This window comes from Apium graveolens, chromosome 7 (assembly GCF_009905375.1).
Source record: "Apium graveolens cultivar Ventura chromosome 7, ASM990537v1, whole genome shotgun sequence".
NCBI classification, from domain to species: domain Eukaryota; kingdom Viridiplantae; phylum Streptophyta; class Magnoliopsida; order Apiales; family Apiaceae; genus Apium; species Apium graveolens.
Genome location: NC_133653.1, coordinates 226,404,550 through 226,420,631, shown reverse-complemented (window position 1 = coordinate 226,420,631; position 16,082 = coordinate 226,404,550). Strand labels below are relative to the sequence as shown.

Genomic DNA, 16,082 nt, shown 5'->3' with positions numbered 1-16,082 from the left:
AGAATACAGCTAGAATTATATGAGTTGTTGTACTATTTCGTTTCACTTTTCATATCTATAAACGATAAACGAGTACAGATTCATGAGAAAGAACAAATGCAGTTAATTAAATATAATAATATATTTAAATGTTAAACAAGGACAGATGCATAAAAAACAGAAGTTGTTCGTTAAATTTAACAATATCTCATTTTTCTTTCTTAATTAGGTTCGTAAAATAATTTAATATGCTTATATTAATTTAATAAAACTTAGAAAAATAATCGTAAAAGTTTAAGAAAATAAAAAAACCCGTAGCACGGGCATGTTACTAGTTAATTAGAATACAGTAAACCTCCACAGTTAGGGTTGGAACAACCTACCACATCACAAAAGCTAATATCCCTTCAAAATGTCTCTATCTTAATTAAGCAAAATCTCTCTCTGTAAACTACACTAGTAATGACAAGTTTTAATTATATATGAGTATAGCAAACGGACTTGCCGAAACTATATCCATTGCTGGCTACATAAATACACATCACAGCCTCAAGTTCTCTTTTTCCCCTTGACATCACTTTTGCTTCCAACTTGTGGTGTTTTGCTTTTGCTCTTGGAGGCTGACTTTCCTCTGTTCGATTTAGAGTTGCTTTTGGGCGTAATAGTTTTATCAGTATCAGGGGACGATTTGCCACCTTTTTTCGGCTTGACTGCTTTGCTTCTTGATCTGTTCAATTCAACAGAGGTCAAAACCATCATTACAATATATACAACTTCCACTCAGAATCATTACTCCCTTGATAATAAAAGAAAATAGATACTTACGTAAATAGAAACAGGAAAGGGAAGTCAGTACAAAGAACAAAGTTTACAAGTGTATTATATTTTGGACAGGTTTTTTCTTCCGTATCTGGTATGCACTACCAATGTTTAAACATCTACAGATATAATCTTTCTTCCACTTACATATTAATAGCGCACATCATTATCAAATTATACCCTTGGAATTCTTTATGTGAGTTGCATACTCAATGAACATCCATGAGCCATCCATCCAATTGATTTCGAAATAGATATTCTTTTTGAGGAACTCACATTAAAGGTTCTATAAAATAAACCAGGCAGGTGTGTTATTCTAAAAATAGGCTTCACTTATTTCAAAATTAAGTACAACTTTTGACAAGCAATTTTTTAATGAAAAAACTCATTCAACAACCTCATATTTATATATTTTATTCTAAATATATTTTACCAACCAAAGAATTACTTACACTTTAGCTGAAATACCCTCATTAGACTCCTTGTCTTCTTGCTTATTCTGTCAAAAACGATCATTCTCACAAGTCATATAAATTACAAGAAATGGGTACACACTAAATGTGACCGAACTTCTCACCTTGATGGTTCCATCTTTCACAAACTCCCATGTTTCATTTTTCAGATTAAGAATTTCTATTTCTCCATCATCATATAACACCTAACATCAATAACAAAAGAAAAAACAAATGGGTACCGTTTACTAGTCCTGCACACAATAAAAAAAGATATGAAAGACACTTCAGACTACCTTGTGCTTCTTATTCTCAAGATCAAAAGAAACTATTACGCCTTTATAAAACCTACAAATAAATTGTGTTAGACAATTTCATATCACAAATCACCTAAACTCTCTACAACGAAAATGAATGTGTGAATAAAGGTAAATACCAACCAATACAATATATTAACAAATGCAAACTTTTGGTTTAACAGAACAGAAATCAGAGCTTTTCCTAATAACCCTATTTGGAGATATTGTACTAAATCAAGTTAATTTAATAAATGCAAAACGCAAAGGCCAAACATGTATCAAATGTAGTTACTGAGAATACACTGAAGACCACATATCAGGCCTAAGGTAACCATAGTTCTTTTAGATAATAATTTTAAAACAATTACAAAATGAGCTTACTAAACCGAAAAATTTAGGATTAAACATTAAGAAAAAGCAATACTAAAAGAAACAGATGATTATCAGAATCAGGAATGTAAGTTACTTTGGCCCCTTACTATATGTAATGAAAAATAAAACACATACTCGTGATCATCTTTCCACCAAACTTTAATTTTGGAATCAACCAGGTTCTCCCCATATGATATATCCAACTGCAACAAGCAAAGTACTTTAAGCAAGACATCAAATCGAAAAATCATACAAACACTAAATATGTGATAAATAACAAAAAGAAAACCAAAACCTATCTGGAACATATACCTTATTTTTCCCTGTTGTTTGCTTTCTATTTGATTTGACTTTGGAATCTTCCAATTGTTTCCCATCTTTAACTGATTTTGATGCCAACTCAGATTTAGGGGAAGAAATTATCTCCTGCACAGTTCACAACAAAGTTAACACCATATCTCCAAACTCGCACACATTGACAGCAAATTTACTGGAACTTACAGTGCAATTATCTTTATCATCAGCTTTCTGCCTCCTCTTAGCAGGTTGTTTCAGTGTTTCTGCATCTGGGACACTTTCAACCTTCCTTTTCTTCTTCAGAGATACTTTGTCTTCTTTCAAATCAGTATCCTCCTTTCCCTTGCTTGTCCCTTCAGCGTTTCCTTTTTTTCCTTTCTTAAAATACTTTATAAGTTTTTCGTCTGGATCACTTGCATTAGTCTCATTCTGACCTTTCTCGACGGAAAGGTTACTTCGTTCATCTTTTTTAAAATCTGATAACTTCTGTTTCTTCGGTGAGTGGTGAATTTCACCTTTCTCTTTCTCATTCTTCAAATTATCGGCCTCTGGTTTATTTGAAGTTCGCCCCGATCGTTTTTTACCAGATAATCTTTTCGCGATCTCCTTGATAAGTGGCTTTGTCTCTGAATCACCACTAGTGGTCCCATCCGATTTGATATCTATTGGAATGTCAGTGTTCCTCTTGCCACCCTTCTCTGTTTTAACAGCGCTATTAGCCACAATGTCTTGCTTTGGGTCTTCTTGAGCCAAATTCATTTGCTTCCTCTCTGAACGCTTTTGACGTTTAACTGACAAATTAAAGGCTCTATCAGCATCTTTCAAAGATACAAGATCACAAGGTGCATCCTGAGTGGAGGAGATTATCTTCTTCTTTTGTGCTCTTATTTCCGAGTCACCAATTCTGCCTGCTACATCATCACTAGAAATTTTCGTTTCAATAACATCACTTGAAGTTCCTTTTCCTGGTGGCGTATTTTCTCCAACCATCTTTTCTTTCCCTGCTTTATCTTCTTGACTTGCCTCACTGTTCACTTGTTTGCGGTCCGTTTGTCTTGTAACTTGCAAATCACCACATACATCACCTACCTCTACACCAACAGGATTAACAAATGGTGTACCTTCGATAGGATTATCTTTGGTAGAAAGACTCTTATCATAATGGCTATCAAAAGCAGTATCTACAACTTCATTCTCGAAGTGTTTTGGTGAGGAAACCAGTACCAGCTCTTTTTCGATTTCCGAAGAGGCTAGTGTATTGACATGTGAATCCTTATCGACCAAAGTATCCTTGTCAATATCTCGATTATCATTCAATTTTGGAGATTCCACCTCTGCTTTGGAATCCTTTGTCACATCAACATTCAACAAGACGTTGGGCTCATTCAGACGAATTACAGGGACAGGCTCATCTAGAGATTCCTCAGCCTTATCCTGAAATATAATTTAGAACAAAACAATCAGACAATATCTATTTATTTTCCTATATAGAAACATGCAAGATATTTCACCACAAATCAATTTGGTGAACATATTGAAAGAATGCCTTGGTCAAAAAATACATAGCTATACAAACATGTGAGACCATATTGTAACTTTCAAACAAAGTGGCAGAGTTATATAGTGCCCGTTTGGGAAATCTTAAAATAAGTAACTTATGACTTAAAATGATTAAGTGTGAAATAAGTGATAAGTTGATAAATACTTATAAGTTCTATAAGTGTTTGGATAAATTTACTTATAAGTCAGAATTTTTTTTACTTAAATGAATTAAAACAAATAATTATTAAATATAATTATCTTAGTTCATGAATCTTAAATTATAAAATATTTAAAAATTTATATTTTAAAATCAAAACTTTAGAAAAAAGTGAAAAAATGAAAATAAGTTGGAAAAAAGTACGTCACTGCCAACTTTCAACTTATCAGCTTATAAGTTGTAAATTCAGCTTATAAGTTGGATCGACAAACACTCGTCGATAAGCTGTTAAGGGCTTATAAGCCATAAGTGGCTTATAAGCCGGTAGCCAAACAGGCCCATAGTAGCAGCCCTAGTAGAAATATATACCAATTGGTTTATAGACCCGTTGTCATCATGATGCTCGACCACGCCAGCTTCTTCACATATGCAAGCAACAATGGCACTATATTGAGACAGAGGCCCGCCTAGGGATTTCACTGCTTGTAAAAGGTAAGGTTTAACCTTTACTGTGCATGTTTCCAACACTTTCTCCCCCAACTTTTGAGAAATAGTTTGAGTGTTCTAATACAAACATAAAAGTTAGTCACATAAATTCTTCACAACAAGTAGTACAGCATATCCAACCAACCAAATTACATCTTACCTCTTTGTGTTTCTTTAGAACACCCAGTATTGGGGTCAACAACTCTAGCGTGACATCTTCACTCTCTTCAATTACAAGAGACATAATTTTTTCCATGTTTGTAAAAACACTTTCTGGATGATAATCCCTACGAATTTGGTCAAAGATATTTTGTTAGTTTTTTATGATGAAAACAAAGAATGTGTTTTTGATAGGGCCTTTTTTACGACATTTTTAGATCTGGCTTTTCATGCAGATTAGATCTTATTTATCATACTCGTTATAAATTATGATGCATATAGTGTTCCTACGGGACACCTGGTGTAAGGCTAACTGATAAGGATGGTTTCACTTTGGCCAAATCCCTTCCTCTTTTTTACATGAGAGTACTTGGATCTTATGATCTAGCTCAGTTTTACAGCTCAAAAGTTAATTTCATAACAGAAACCACAAAATACAACCAACAAAAATACAAGTACCCATTTAGCAAAAAAAAAAGGTTCCCAGCTTTTTTATTCATACAATCCAACAGTCAAAAATATTTAAAGATGCCAAAGTTGAATTAAATCAAAATCACCAGATAATACTACATAGAATGCAAATGAGTGGGCAATTATGTAGTTTGTGTCAGCAATTAAACCAACTGTCAGATATCATGTATCCAGGTTTAGGATATCTTAATTTGGTGTCTTCTTTAAATCTGAGGGTGAAGAACCCAACATAGCATTTGCAACCTTTTGACAATTATGCCCTCCCATGAAAGTACACATTTTACACAAAATTAAAAACTTAAAGTACACTAAGTAATCACTGAAATATTGGATACACACTTTGCAGTTAGGCCAAACTATAGGTGTGCCAGGTACACACTTTGCATTGCACTCTATTTGCAAACTACAATTTCCAATAAGAATTTAATCATCGAAGAAAAACTTGGCAAATACAATGATCATTAAAGACGCCTACAACATATGGCTTGGAAGAAATACTTGCTAGGCACAAACACCATATGCGAGATTAAAGCAATACAATATAGAAACATACATTTGTCTTTTTACGTATGTAGGACTTAAAGTATAGTAATTTTTTTAAGCAGAGTGGTACCTTATCGAGCCCAGAAAGTTACGAAACATCTCAACAATCAGAGAGTCACATTCAAGGTCTAGCATGACAACAGGTGACCTGACTCTGGCTACATTGTCAAGAACTGAGACACGCTTGGAATAAGACCTACTCGACGTGTCGGAGAAGTCCTTAAAGGAGGACACAATCAGTTCAAATGCCTCCTGCATATCATATACAGAAAGGTTTATACCGAACATACAAAGCTCTTTCAATACAAAAAATTCGTAATTCTCTTGACCCCTTACCTTCATCTCAGCATCTTCATAAGGTGTCTCCGGTGCCGTAATCCTAAACACCTCACACAAACATGAAGCAACATATACTTTAACATCATTATCAGAATGTTTCAAAAGAGGCTCTTTTATCAACGCTTTCATTGCAATAGAACACGAATTCAGTAACTGTCGACTCGGTGACTGCTCCACTTGTGACAAAAGAACATCAACCCTCTAAAACACAGCAAAAACACTAATCAAATTAACATTCAACATAATTAATTCGGAATTTTCAAACTTGCTCTACTATCACACTGTTTAATTAGGGCACAGCAAAGCAACTAAAATCACTTGATTCAAATTAATAGTACAACTCTCTACAACAAAACAACCTAGTTGACAAATAGAAACCTAATTTCAGTTTCTTTACTATATATTAACAAAGCGCTAAGTTATCGAAAAATCGAAACATAAAGGAGGAGACTTTACATCAAGAACAAGCAGAAGCACAGCAATCTCAGTCGGAAACTCAGCAAGCTTAAGCCCAAACTCCTCGATTTGTTGAGCCAAAATCATGTCGTTTGAAGAAACAGCCATAATTCAATTCTTACAATTCAGTACAGCATAAGGGGGGGGGGGAGAGAGAGAACGTGAAATTGTGAAAAGCAGAGAGAGAGAGAGACTAGTACACAGTATCCATAGGGGAAGTAAAAGTAACTAGTTTTTCTAAGTAAGAAAACACAACTTTTTTCCAGGCGTGTATAGAAAACACAAACAGGCTCTGCACAAAACTGAACTGGGTTATGTTTTGTCTTTTCACAACGTTAGTTTTGGCACTGTCTGGCAGTGACAGTTTTGATTAGACGAATGTTTGGTAATTATTTTTAATTTATACATATTTTGAGATATAATATATAAAAATAATATTTTTGAGAAGGTTTGATGGTAAAACTGATAGTTACTTCCTGCAAAAACTGAAAGCAGCTTTTTGCAAAAGCATGGGGCATGTTTTTGCTAACAGCAGCTTTTAGACCAAAAGCGCTTTTCCTGACCGCAGTTTTTAGAATTTACCAAACACCTTTCTGACAGCTTTTCAGCAAAAAGCTGCTGTAACTGTCTGCAACAGCAATACCAAACGGAGCTTATTGACTTGTCTTGGTTAAGTTTGGGTTCTCATGTGCTCAAATTTACCTACTCTTGCACCAATTTGAAAAAAAAAACTTACCTCTCAAAATTTACTTCTTAAACGTTATTTATACTTAACTAGCTTGAAATATTATCTCGAACGAATGTGTATATATCAAGAAATAAATTTTTAATACTAAAAATGATTATTTGAACTTTATTTTATATTCGCATAATAATTACGTAATATTGAATAATATATTTTTTATAAATTTGATCACATCTCGTAAATTTAAATAAATGAAAATGTAATGACATAGAATTCATCACTAAATTGTCTTACTTTTTTTTTCATACATATGGTTAAAGTTGAATTTGATAATTTAAGTGGTGAGAGTTTACTTTTTGTATTATATTAGGGTTCGATTATCGCTCAACACGTGAATTTTGAGATTAGATATTTATTGTGAGATATATAAGACTAATTACTAAACAAATCAAAAGTATACTATTATAACAAAAATATTTGAACTTTATTTATATGGATATTCATCGGGTTATTTCGGAGTCGGGAAGTGTTGTCAGCGCCCCTGAACGAGGATTCTTTTTCTCTGCGCTCCCCACCCAAACGGGAATTCCCGCGGGATTTGGGAAATAATTAAAAATAATAATCTTGTATTTTTAATAAGTTTTTATGATTAAAAATAATCTACTAATTCAAATTATATAGAAACATTAATAATATCTCAATTTTTTTAACATCAAATAATATTAAAAATGATTTCTAATATAAAGAAATGACACATTAATAATTAAAAAATATATTATAATACATTGTAAAAAAATTGGTCAAGAAAAGTGTAGATTATTTAAAAAAATAGAATAGTAGTAAAAAATCCTATTATATATATATACATATATACACTAGAGATGCACAAAAGGCCCACTGGGCCGGACTTTGACCGGGCCGGGATTTTCGGGCTTTGACTTTGACTGGGCCGGGTCGGGCTTTCCGGAAATGTCAAACCCGTTTGGGCCCTCGAGGCGGGCCTAACCGGGCTTTTTTTCGGGCCGGATCGGGCCGGGCTTTTTTTTTTAATTTAAATCGGATCGAGTATTATTAGAGATTCCGAAGAATACATGTGTTAGCAACTACATCATCGTAAAAATGTATTAGTTTACATGGAATATTTTATGAAAACATTACTTCGTTGAAAACATTTAAGTTCGGCAAAAAATAAATATGTTTATATAATATATTTTATCATTGTTATGATAACAATGATATCCAAATATTCATAACAATGATATCCAAATATATATAGTGTACTTATTATATCTTCTTTCATTATTTATGCAACGAAGTATATAAATAATATTATTAATCACAAATATGTAAATATATATGTGTTTAAAGTATTATTTATATTTATAGTAAATGTGAATTTATAAATATATAGGAAAATATATTAGAATAATCAGATTATAAGCGGGCTTTTTCGGGCTTTTAATCGGGTCGGGCCGAAGCCCGGGCTTTTAACCGGGTCGAGCCGGGCCGGGCTTTGCCTAAAAATATAGGGCCCGTCGAGGCCCGAAGCCCAGGTCGGGACTGGGTCGGGCTTTGACCGGGCCGGGCTTGACCGGGCTTTGACCGGATCGGGCCGGGCCAGATTTTCAGGCCCGGGTTTTTTGTGCATCTCTAATATACACACATAATCGGGGTCGGGGAGACACTAATCTTAGACTCCGCCTCGATCCTCGAAATTTTTATAAAACTTTTCTCGTTCCCCGCCCTCTAATAATACCCTGAATCCTCGATCGTCTTAGCCAATATATTGACCAAGTACACATACTCAACTTATTCACGAGCTGATTTTTCATTAGTCGAATAAAACCCGCTTTTGAGTCTAGATCGGGTCAAACTCGGTAAAAATTAAAAAATCTAAAAATAAATAATAAAATAATATTGAATCAATATAATTATTTAATTATTTAAGAGTATTACAAAATTTACTTATTCTCATCACTATTTAATCTATATATGCCCGATTTCATAAAATGTTAAAGTTTTTGTTAGGTGATGAATACAACACAGAGGGGGGTGAATGTGTTTTGGATTATTTTTAAGTTTTAGAACTGTTATGGATGTGGTGCACAAAGTAATCTAACTTATAGAGATAAAGTATTTTAACACAAATAACAAAACATGCACATGAACACACTATCTTCAAAACTCACTTAATTTTATATTAAAATCAAGTACGTCTTACTACAAATTTATGGGTTCTTTATTGATAAAAAATTCAGCTTCTTTCTTGAAAGAGTTACAAAATCTTGCAAATCGTGCATGTCTGTGACTTTACTTTTTCATTTAATCTTGGCCTTTGATCTTGTACTCTTCAATCTGCTTTTTGTAGACTTTTCAAATCAGTGATTGATTTGTTTGTTGATTGATAATCTTGGATCTTTAACTGGTCTGCATTTTGTACTTTAAGTTTAACAGCGAGATCTCTAGTTTGAACTATAGAGAATTGACATCTCGATAAGTATAATGACTTATCGAGATCTCTTAGTTCTCTACAAGTGTTTTGACTTATCGAGGTCTCTGAGTTCTCGAATGTGAACTTGACTTGTCGAGATCTCTGAGTTCTCGAATGTGAACTTGACTTGTCGAGATCTTTGAGTTCTCGAATGAGTTTGGCTTGTTGAGGTCTCCGAGTTCTCGAATGTAGAGTTAACTTGTCGATATCTCTAATCTTCATATCTTTATTTTGGCTTATCGATATCTCTGAGTTCTCTAATGCAGAAATGACTTGTCGATATCTCCAATCTTCACATCTTCATTTTGGCTTGTCGATATCTCTGAGACTTCTCTATAAGCTATTTTTGACTTGTCGATAAGTCATTCTGGAGTTCTCGAATGACTTCTCTATATGACTTGATCTATGACTTGTAGATTTCTGGACTTAAAAATGTTTTTCTCAAAACAGATGTATTCAACTCCAAACTTCTTCACACTTTCTCTAAGCCATGATCTTCATGATCTTCTTCCAGAGTTTATTCTAAGGCTTGGGACTGTTTATAGAAAAATACTTCAGTCTAATCTATTTATATTTTTACAGACTCAAATAATACAATACAAAATACAAACTTAAATTATCATAGAACTTACTTAGGGCTGTCAATTTGACTTAGTCTTCTTATAATACAGGCATGTCTTGCACAACAATCTCCCCCCATTTGTGAGAAGATTGATTATCACAAATTTATTCCTTGTAACAAGACTAACCCCAAGCTACAATGAACAATAGAACATTACATAAGAATTGACAAAAACACACCATTTACACATAAGGATTTCATGAGTGTAACAAATACATTCATGATTCAAACTTCTCATCTCCTATTTCTTTTCTAATGAGGTCCTTTAATTCTACAAGCACTTTCAATTCCTCTATGATTGGTGTTCCTCTTAGAGCTTCTACAAGTTTGAGTTTATTCTAGCTAATGAATAATTGTTCAAGAACCCAACCCTAAATCTTGAGAATCTGTCAGCCTTGATATTTAGAAATTGTCCATCCTTGATAATTCTGCTCATCCCTTTTGCCTTGAGTTATTCAGATCTTTGTATATATATTTATATCTCCTCAATATACTTTCTTTTCCTCTCCTCACTTTTAGCTTTTTCTCTTGCTCTTCTTTCTTCCCTCTGTACCAACCATTCATCCAGAACAGATCTTCAGGATTTAGTTGCAGTATCCTTGTCCTTTAGTAAACTTATCACCCTTTTGATCTCTGTGGGATAAAATGTGTCCATTAATTTACTGGTAAGAAATGTGAAGGTTCCATCCTGATAGTAGATTCTTACTTCCCCTAATGTTACAACCCAAACTCTGGCCATTTCTTCAGCTAATTCTTGAAAGTAGTCTTCATCTGAGGTGTACCAGTTTAGAGGTAGAAAATCACTTTGATTGAAACAGTTCTAGATGTCTCTCTCAGTAACTTGTATTTTCTTTGGTTTTATCCCAACATATTTATAATGAATTTTGGTTGATGGCTTAACAGAAGGTAGGTTTGAGATTTTCTTTAGAGATGTTTTGGCTTGAGGTGATTGGTATTTTCAGTAAGGTATTAGCAGTTTATGTGTACAAGAATTTGGGCTTTGAGGTATGAGCTGGTGCAGTATTTGAGTTTGTTGGCTTAGAGGGTTGAGCTTGGTTGATTTGGATTGGTAGGGATCTCTCTTCTCATCTCTTCTTATCATCTTATTTTTTCTCATCCTGCTTATTTTCTTTGCTACCAGTTGCTCTAGAAGTTTGACTTGGATTTGAGCCAGTGGGTGGTTGATCATCTTGCTTCTGCTCATCATCATCCTTGTCATCCTTTAAGTTGAATTGTAATTTTGGCAACATGGTATCAGCATTCACAAGATATCTCTCAAGAATTATGATAATCTCTTTATCTTCAATTTTCTTGTTCTTTTTATATTTCAGATCATATTGAAGAGTCATTATCAGCCTCATGTTTCCTCTCACACAATTTTTAGGAATAGTGAAGAGTTTGTGTTAGGTCACACACACTATAGAAGGGGGTTGAATACAGTGTTTATCACAATCAAGTCGAATTAAAGAACACAAGTAACAGAAAACAAACTTTATTAAACTCTGTTACAATATAGAACTGTCCTCTTTCAGTGATGAACAAACTATCACGAGAGCTGCTAGGGTTACAATAAATAATAACTTCGATTATGATAACACATATAGTGTAAACCCTATGTGTGTGTTTATATACTACACAGTTACAAGATAATCGCTAATTGATATTGAATATGATTCTGTATCCTAAAATATATCAATTAGATATCTTCTTTTCCAAGTCTTCTATCTTCAATATAAATCTTCTCTATGCAAATCTCTTCTTTATTTAGTCTTGATCTTCTTTCCTTAATTGTTCGTCCTTCTGCACTTAAGTTCTGATATCCATCTTCTGATAATTATCTCCTGATAATTTAAGTACTGATATCCTTAAGTTCTGACTTCCAGTAAGTGTTGATTTCAGTAAGTACTGATATTTCCTGTTTGTTAAGATCTGAAAACTAAACATGAAACACATTAGACATGACATCTCAAATATATCTAACAATCTCCCCCAACTTGTAAATTAGCATAATATACAAGTTCAATATATATTTGATGATGTCAAAAACATTAAGTACAAATGCACATGAGAATTTGACTAAGAAACTACAACTTACAGTACTTGTAGCTTTTACCATCCTTAAAGTCTGATATCAGCTTTAGCCTGTATGTTCTTCAGAATTTAGCAGTTGCAGTCCCTGACTTGGCTTCATTATGTGATCTCTTTAATATCAGGACTTGTCTTGAGATAATTCTTCAAAAGACATCTCTCAGTATATGCGAGTTCATTCAACATCCTCCTTTTAGCTTCTTTTAGCTCAGTTGTATCTTCACTTGTCTGAAAGATAGCAGGTCTGAGATCATTGATCTTTGCCTTTCTTATATCCTCATTAAGTCTGATATAATAGGCTTTGTCTGATTCTATGTTGAATTCAACAGCCCTATAACCCAGAAAGGTAGTAACAATCTTTGCAGTGTTAGACTTCATTTCAACAATTTTTCCATCATGAGCTCTGTACTTAGGATAGTATGAGCTGTCAGACTTTATCCTGTAAAGTTTCTTCTGTCTCTCAATATTAGACCTTAAGAATTTGGCAGCATCATCTGTAGACTTGTTCTTTACTTGAAGCAAATATAACACATGTTCCAATTCTTCATAGTACTTCAAGTTAATAGCATCCTGCCTAATCTGAAATACCCTCCCATCTGTCATGAAATATAACATAACTTGTTCTTTCAGTGCAGAGTGGTAAACCATATGTACAGACTCCAATTGATCTAATCTTTCAGGAGTTGTGCCTATTCCTAGTTCAGACAGAGATGTAGGATCTAGAGTTGTGTTGCTTACTCTTCTTTCATCAGCATTTCCCAAACCAGTTTTATCTCTTGCCTACTTTCCTAGAAGCAATCTACTCTGAAAACCTCTTGATGTACTCTTCAGATTTTGAGCTGATTGTTTAGCTTGGGTGAATCCTGGTAGAGTAGTTGAAGGTTTAACGTGAGCAATGTCAGAGGTTATTCCCTTATCTTCTAATGTCAAGCTAACTTGAGTTGTGTCAGAGGTTGCTTGCTTCCTTGTAGCATCTGAATTTACTAACTCTTGACTTTGAACAACTTAAGCTCTGTCAGAGGTTGTTTGAGAATCTTTCTTGATCTTTAAAATCAGATCAACATCTTTATCAGCATCTATTTGTTCATCCATAGTTGGCATGTAAACCCTTACAGGTTCATCAACTTTACCTTTGCCCTTAAACTTTGGATCATACTCTACTTGTGATTTGGCTTTAGATGCCTCAACACTTGTTCTTTCTTTAATCACAATGCCTTTAGCCTGTGGAGGTTTCTTTGCTGTTGCAGAAACTTTAGACTTAGATTGTGACTTATTAATTGCAGCTTTCAGTCTAGCTTCTTCTTCTTCCAGCATTTCAAGATCCATCCCTGGATTTTCTTTAAGAAACAGCTTCTTTGAGATCTCTTCATCAAGATCTTCAGGATTGACTAGAACTTGTTTACCTGAGCTTGATTTCTTGCCAGCATTAGAACTTAACCTTTGACGTGTAGTTCTGTCTTTCTGTAATGAAGAGCCTTTGCTTTTTCTATGACCTCCACCCGTTTCAGAGTTTCCCTGATCTTCATTTTCATCATCTTTTTCTTTTTGTGATGTAGTAGACTTGCATTTGGACTTAATTACTTTCTCCCCCTTTTTGGCATCATCAGGAAGAAGCAGGGAGACAAGCAATTCCACATAATTTTGAAGTTCATTAAGCTGAACTTGTTGAGCAGCTTGATTTTGTAAAATTTGAGAAATTTGAGCTTGCTGCTTGTCTTGAGACTTTTCAATATTTGCTAAATGGTCAAAGTTAGGCTTGAAAAACCTCCGCTTCTCTACTTTGATCTTCTCTGCATCCTCTAGCAATATATTTTGAATTTTGTCCAGCTGGGCGTGAGTTGTTGAGTGTTGACCTTGTAGGTGACTTGTACTCAGTGCTGTAACTCTAAGATGTGTCTTGAAATCATCATTGGCAAATATCTCACCAGCCTTTGTCAGATGCTCAGAAAGAACAGCTGCATTTGGGACAAATTCAACATTATTCCAGTCTTGGATCCACTCTTGCCCTCTTTTAGTCTCACTCCAAGGAACTGGAGGAGCCCTTTCTATAAACTTCTCGATAATAGTAGCCTTAGAAGCTGGTGGTAAAGGAGCATGTCCAGAAGGACCAGCTGCATCAGCATCTACATTAACATCAGCTTCATCAGAGTTTGCAGCAGGCAGTGCAACAGAAGTGGCAAAATCTTCACTATCATCATTTTCTGATAAAATGACTGTATGAGAAGCAATTTGAGATTCATCTCCAACGTCATCAGAATTTAGCACTCGAGTGGCTGGAGGAGTGTGCTGAGAAAGTTGTGTAGTTGGTGGAGCTTCCAGATACAAAACCTGAGGCACTTGCAAGTTATGGATGTCAATTTCATCACTTGGCCCCTGGTTATCAGCATGTACTGGAGATACTGGAGGTGTGGGAATATGAGTTGTTTCTGGCTCATGAAGTGGAGAGTGATGAGTTGCATGAAGGTCTGGATCAGCACTTGGAGAATTGTGAGCTTCAACAGGGTCTTGTGAGATCAGAGATTCCTGACCCCCTTCCCTAGTTGCTGCTTCCATTCCTTTACCAGAATCTGCAGGCCTTTTTGCTAATGTTTTAAATCTTTTTGCTTTTGAAGAGACTATAGGAACTGCATCATCAGAATTAATTGTTCTAGGCCTTTTCAGGGACCTAGAACTCCCATTCTCTGTAGCTTTTTGAGAAGAGACTTTCTCAGCTGCAGTAAAACATAATTAATGGGCACGGGTATTCAATTTTCATTACTTATCACATGCAGTTTTTCAAGAAGAAAAACTGTCCCACTAACCAAGTAATCCCATTAATCAAGTAATCCCATTTAATTATTCTGATAAAATATTCCCATTTAAGAATAACCAAAATTAAACCAAGCAAATAAACACTACCACGTGAGCAGCACAACTTGATTATTATCAGAATGAAAAGGGTAATCAGAATATGAAATGACTCAGAGACAAAATCTTGCAATAAAGTAAAATTTCATTAATATATCAAACGAATACATTTCATGAAATTTAAATTACAGGCAGAAAATTACAAGATTGCCCTAGTCTAGAATCCATAACATCAACAGCCTTAGTCCTAGTCTAAAAGACTGACAAAGCTGACAGTGAAGAGAAATAGGAGGATATCAATTAATTCTTCTTCATATCTTCAATAAAAAGAATAGCAAGACGAATGATTCTCTCCTGCTGATGAAGAGAACGGAGATGAAGATCTCTTTGAACAGTCAACAAATCATTTTTAATGATTTCTGGAAATTGAATCCAGAGATTAGAAGGAATGTTGTTGATAGGATAACGAGTTGGAACTCCATTGTTCCAAATAGTCACCTTGTCTGAGCCATAGCAGTAAAACCAACCAAACTGAGTCATTGTTTGAGAGAAAAAAAATTGGTTTTTACTGAAGGATTATCGGGTTTTTATATAGACAAGGGAAGACCAAGGGATGCAGGGAATGTGAAACGAAGAAAAGTAAAACCTCGTCTCCCTAGACCGATGAGTAATTATGACAGCCATTAGAAGCTTAAAACAGGAGTTAATGAGCACACGAAACAAGTAAAAATTACTGTGCATATACGAGTACCACTAACCCAAATTAATTTGACTGTTTATATCTCACCCAAACATATTCTGATTTTAAATATGACTGTTTCAGATTTAACCACAAATAAGTCAAGGAAAGAACCAGGATTTAATATCAGAACTTAGACTTATATCAGAACTTAACAGTCATCAGAACATGGCTCCTTAACTCGAAAAGTGAATGTTTTATTCCTGTAATTCTTCACACAAGTACTGATATGGTTTCAT

The 16,082-nt window shown here is 34.4% G+C and overlaps 1 protein-coding gene across 2 annotated transcripts; it reads right to left on the bottom strand.

Annotated features, from left to right (window-relative positions):
- Positions 1 to 260: 260 nt before the first annotated feature.
- LOC141671472 (sister chromatid cohesion protein PDS5 homolog D-like) lies at positions 261 to 6,692 on the bottom strand. 2 transcript variants are annotated; one of them, XM_074477744.1, is made up of 12 exons: positions 6,372 to 6,689; positions 5,913 to 6,116; positions 5,647 to 5,828; positions 4,564 to 4,690; positions 4,287 to 4,481; positions 2,423 to 3,652; positions 2,234 to 2,347; positions 2,057 to 2,124; positions 1,547 to 1,598; positions 1,376 to 1,456; positions 1,251 to 1,297; positions 261 to 706 (listed from the first exon to the last, which is right to left on the bottom strand). In XM_074477744.1, the coding sequence occupies exons 1-12, from the start codon at positions 6,477 to 6,479 to the stop codon at positions 529 to 531; spliced, it is 2,586 nt and encodes an 861-aa protein (XP_074333845.1). In that variant the 5' UTR covers positions 6,480 to 6,689; the 3' UTR covers positions 261 to 528. The 2 variants fall into 2 exon arrangements, 1 of the variants encoding a protein (XP_074333845.1); XR_012555144.1 differs by lacking the exon at positions 1,547 to 1,598 and having other exon boundaries at positions 616 to 706; positions 1,376 to 1,504; positions 6,372 to 6,692.
- Positions 6,693 to 16,082: the final 9,390 nt, after the last annotated feature.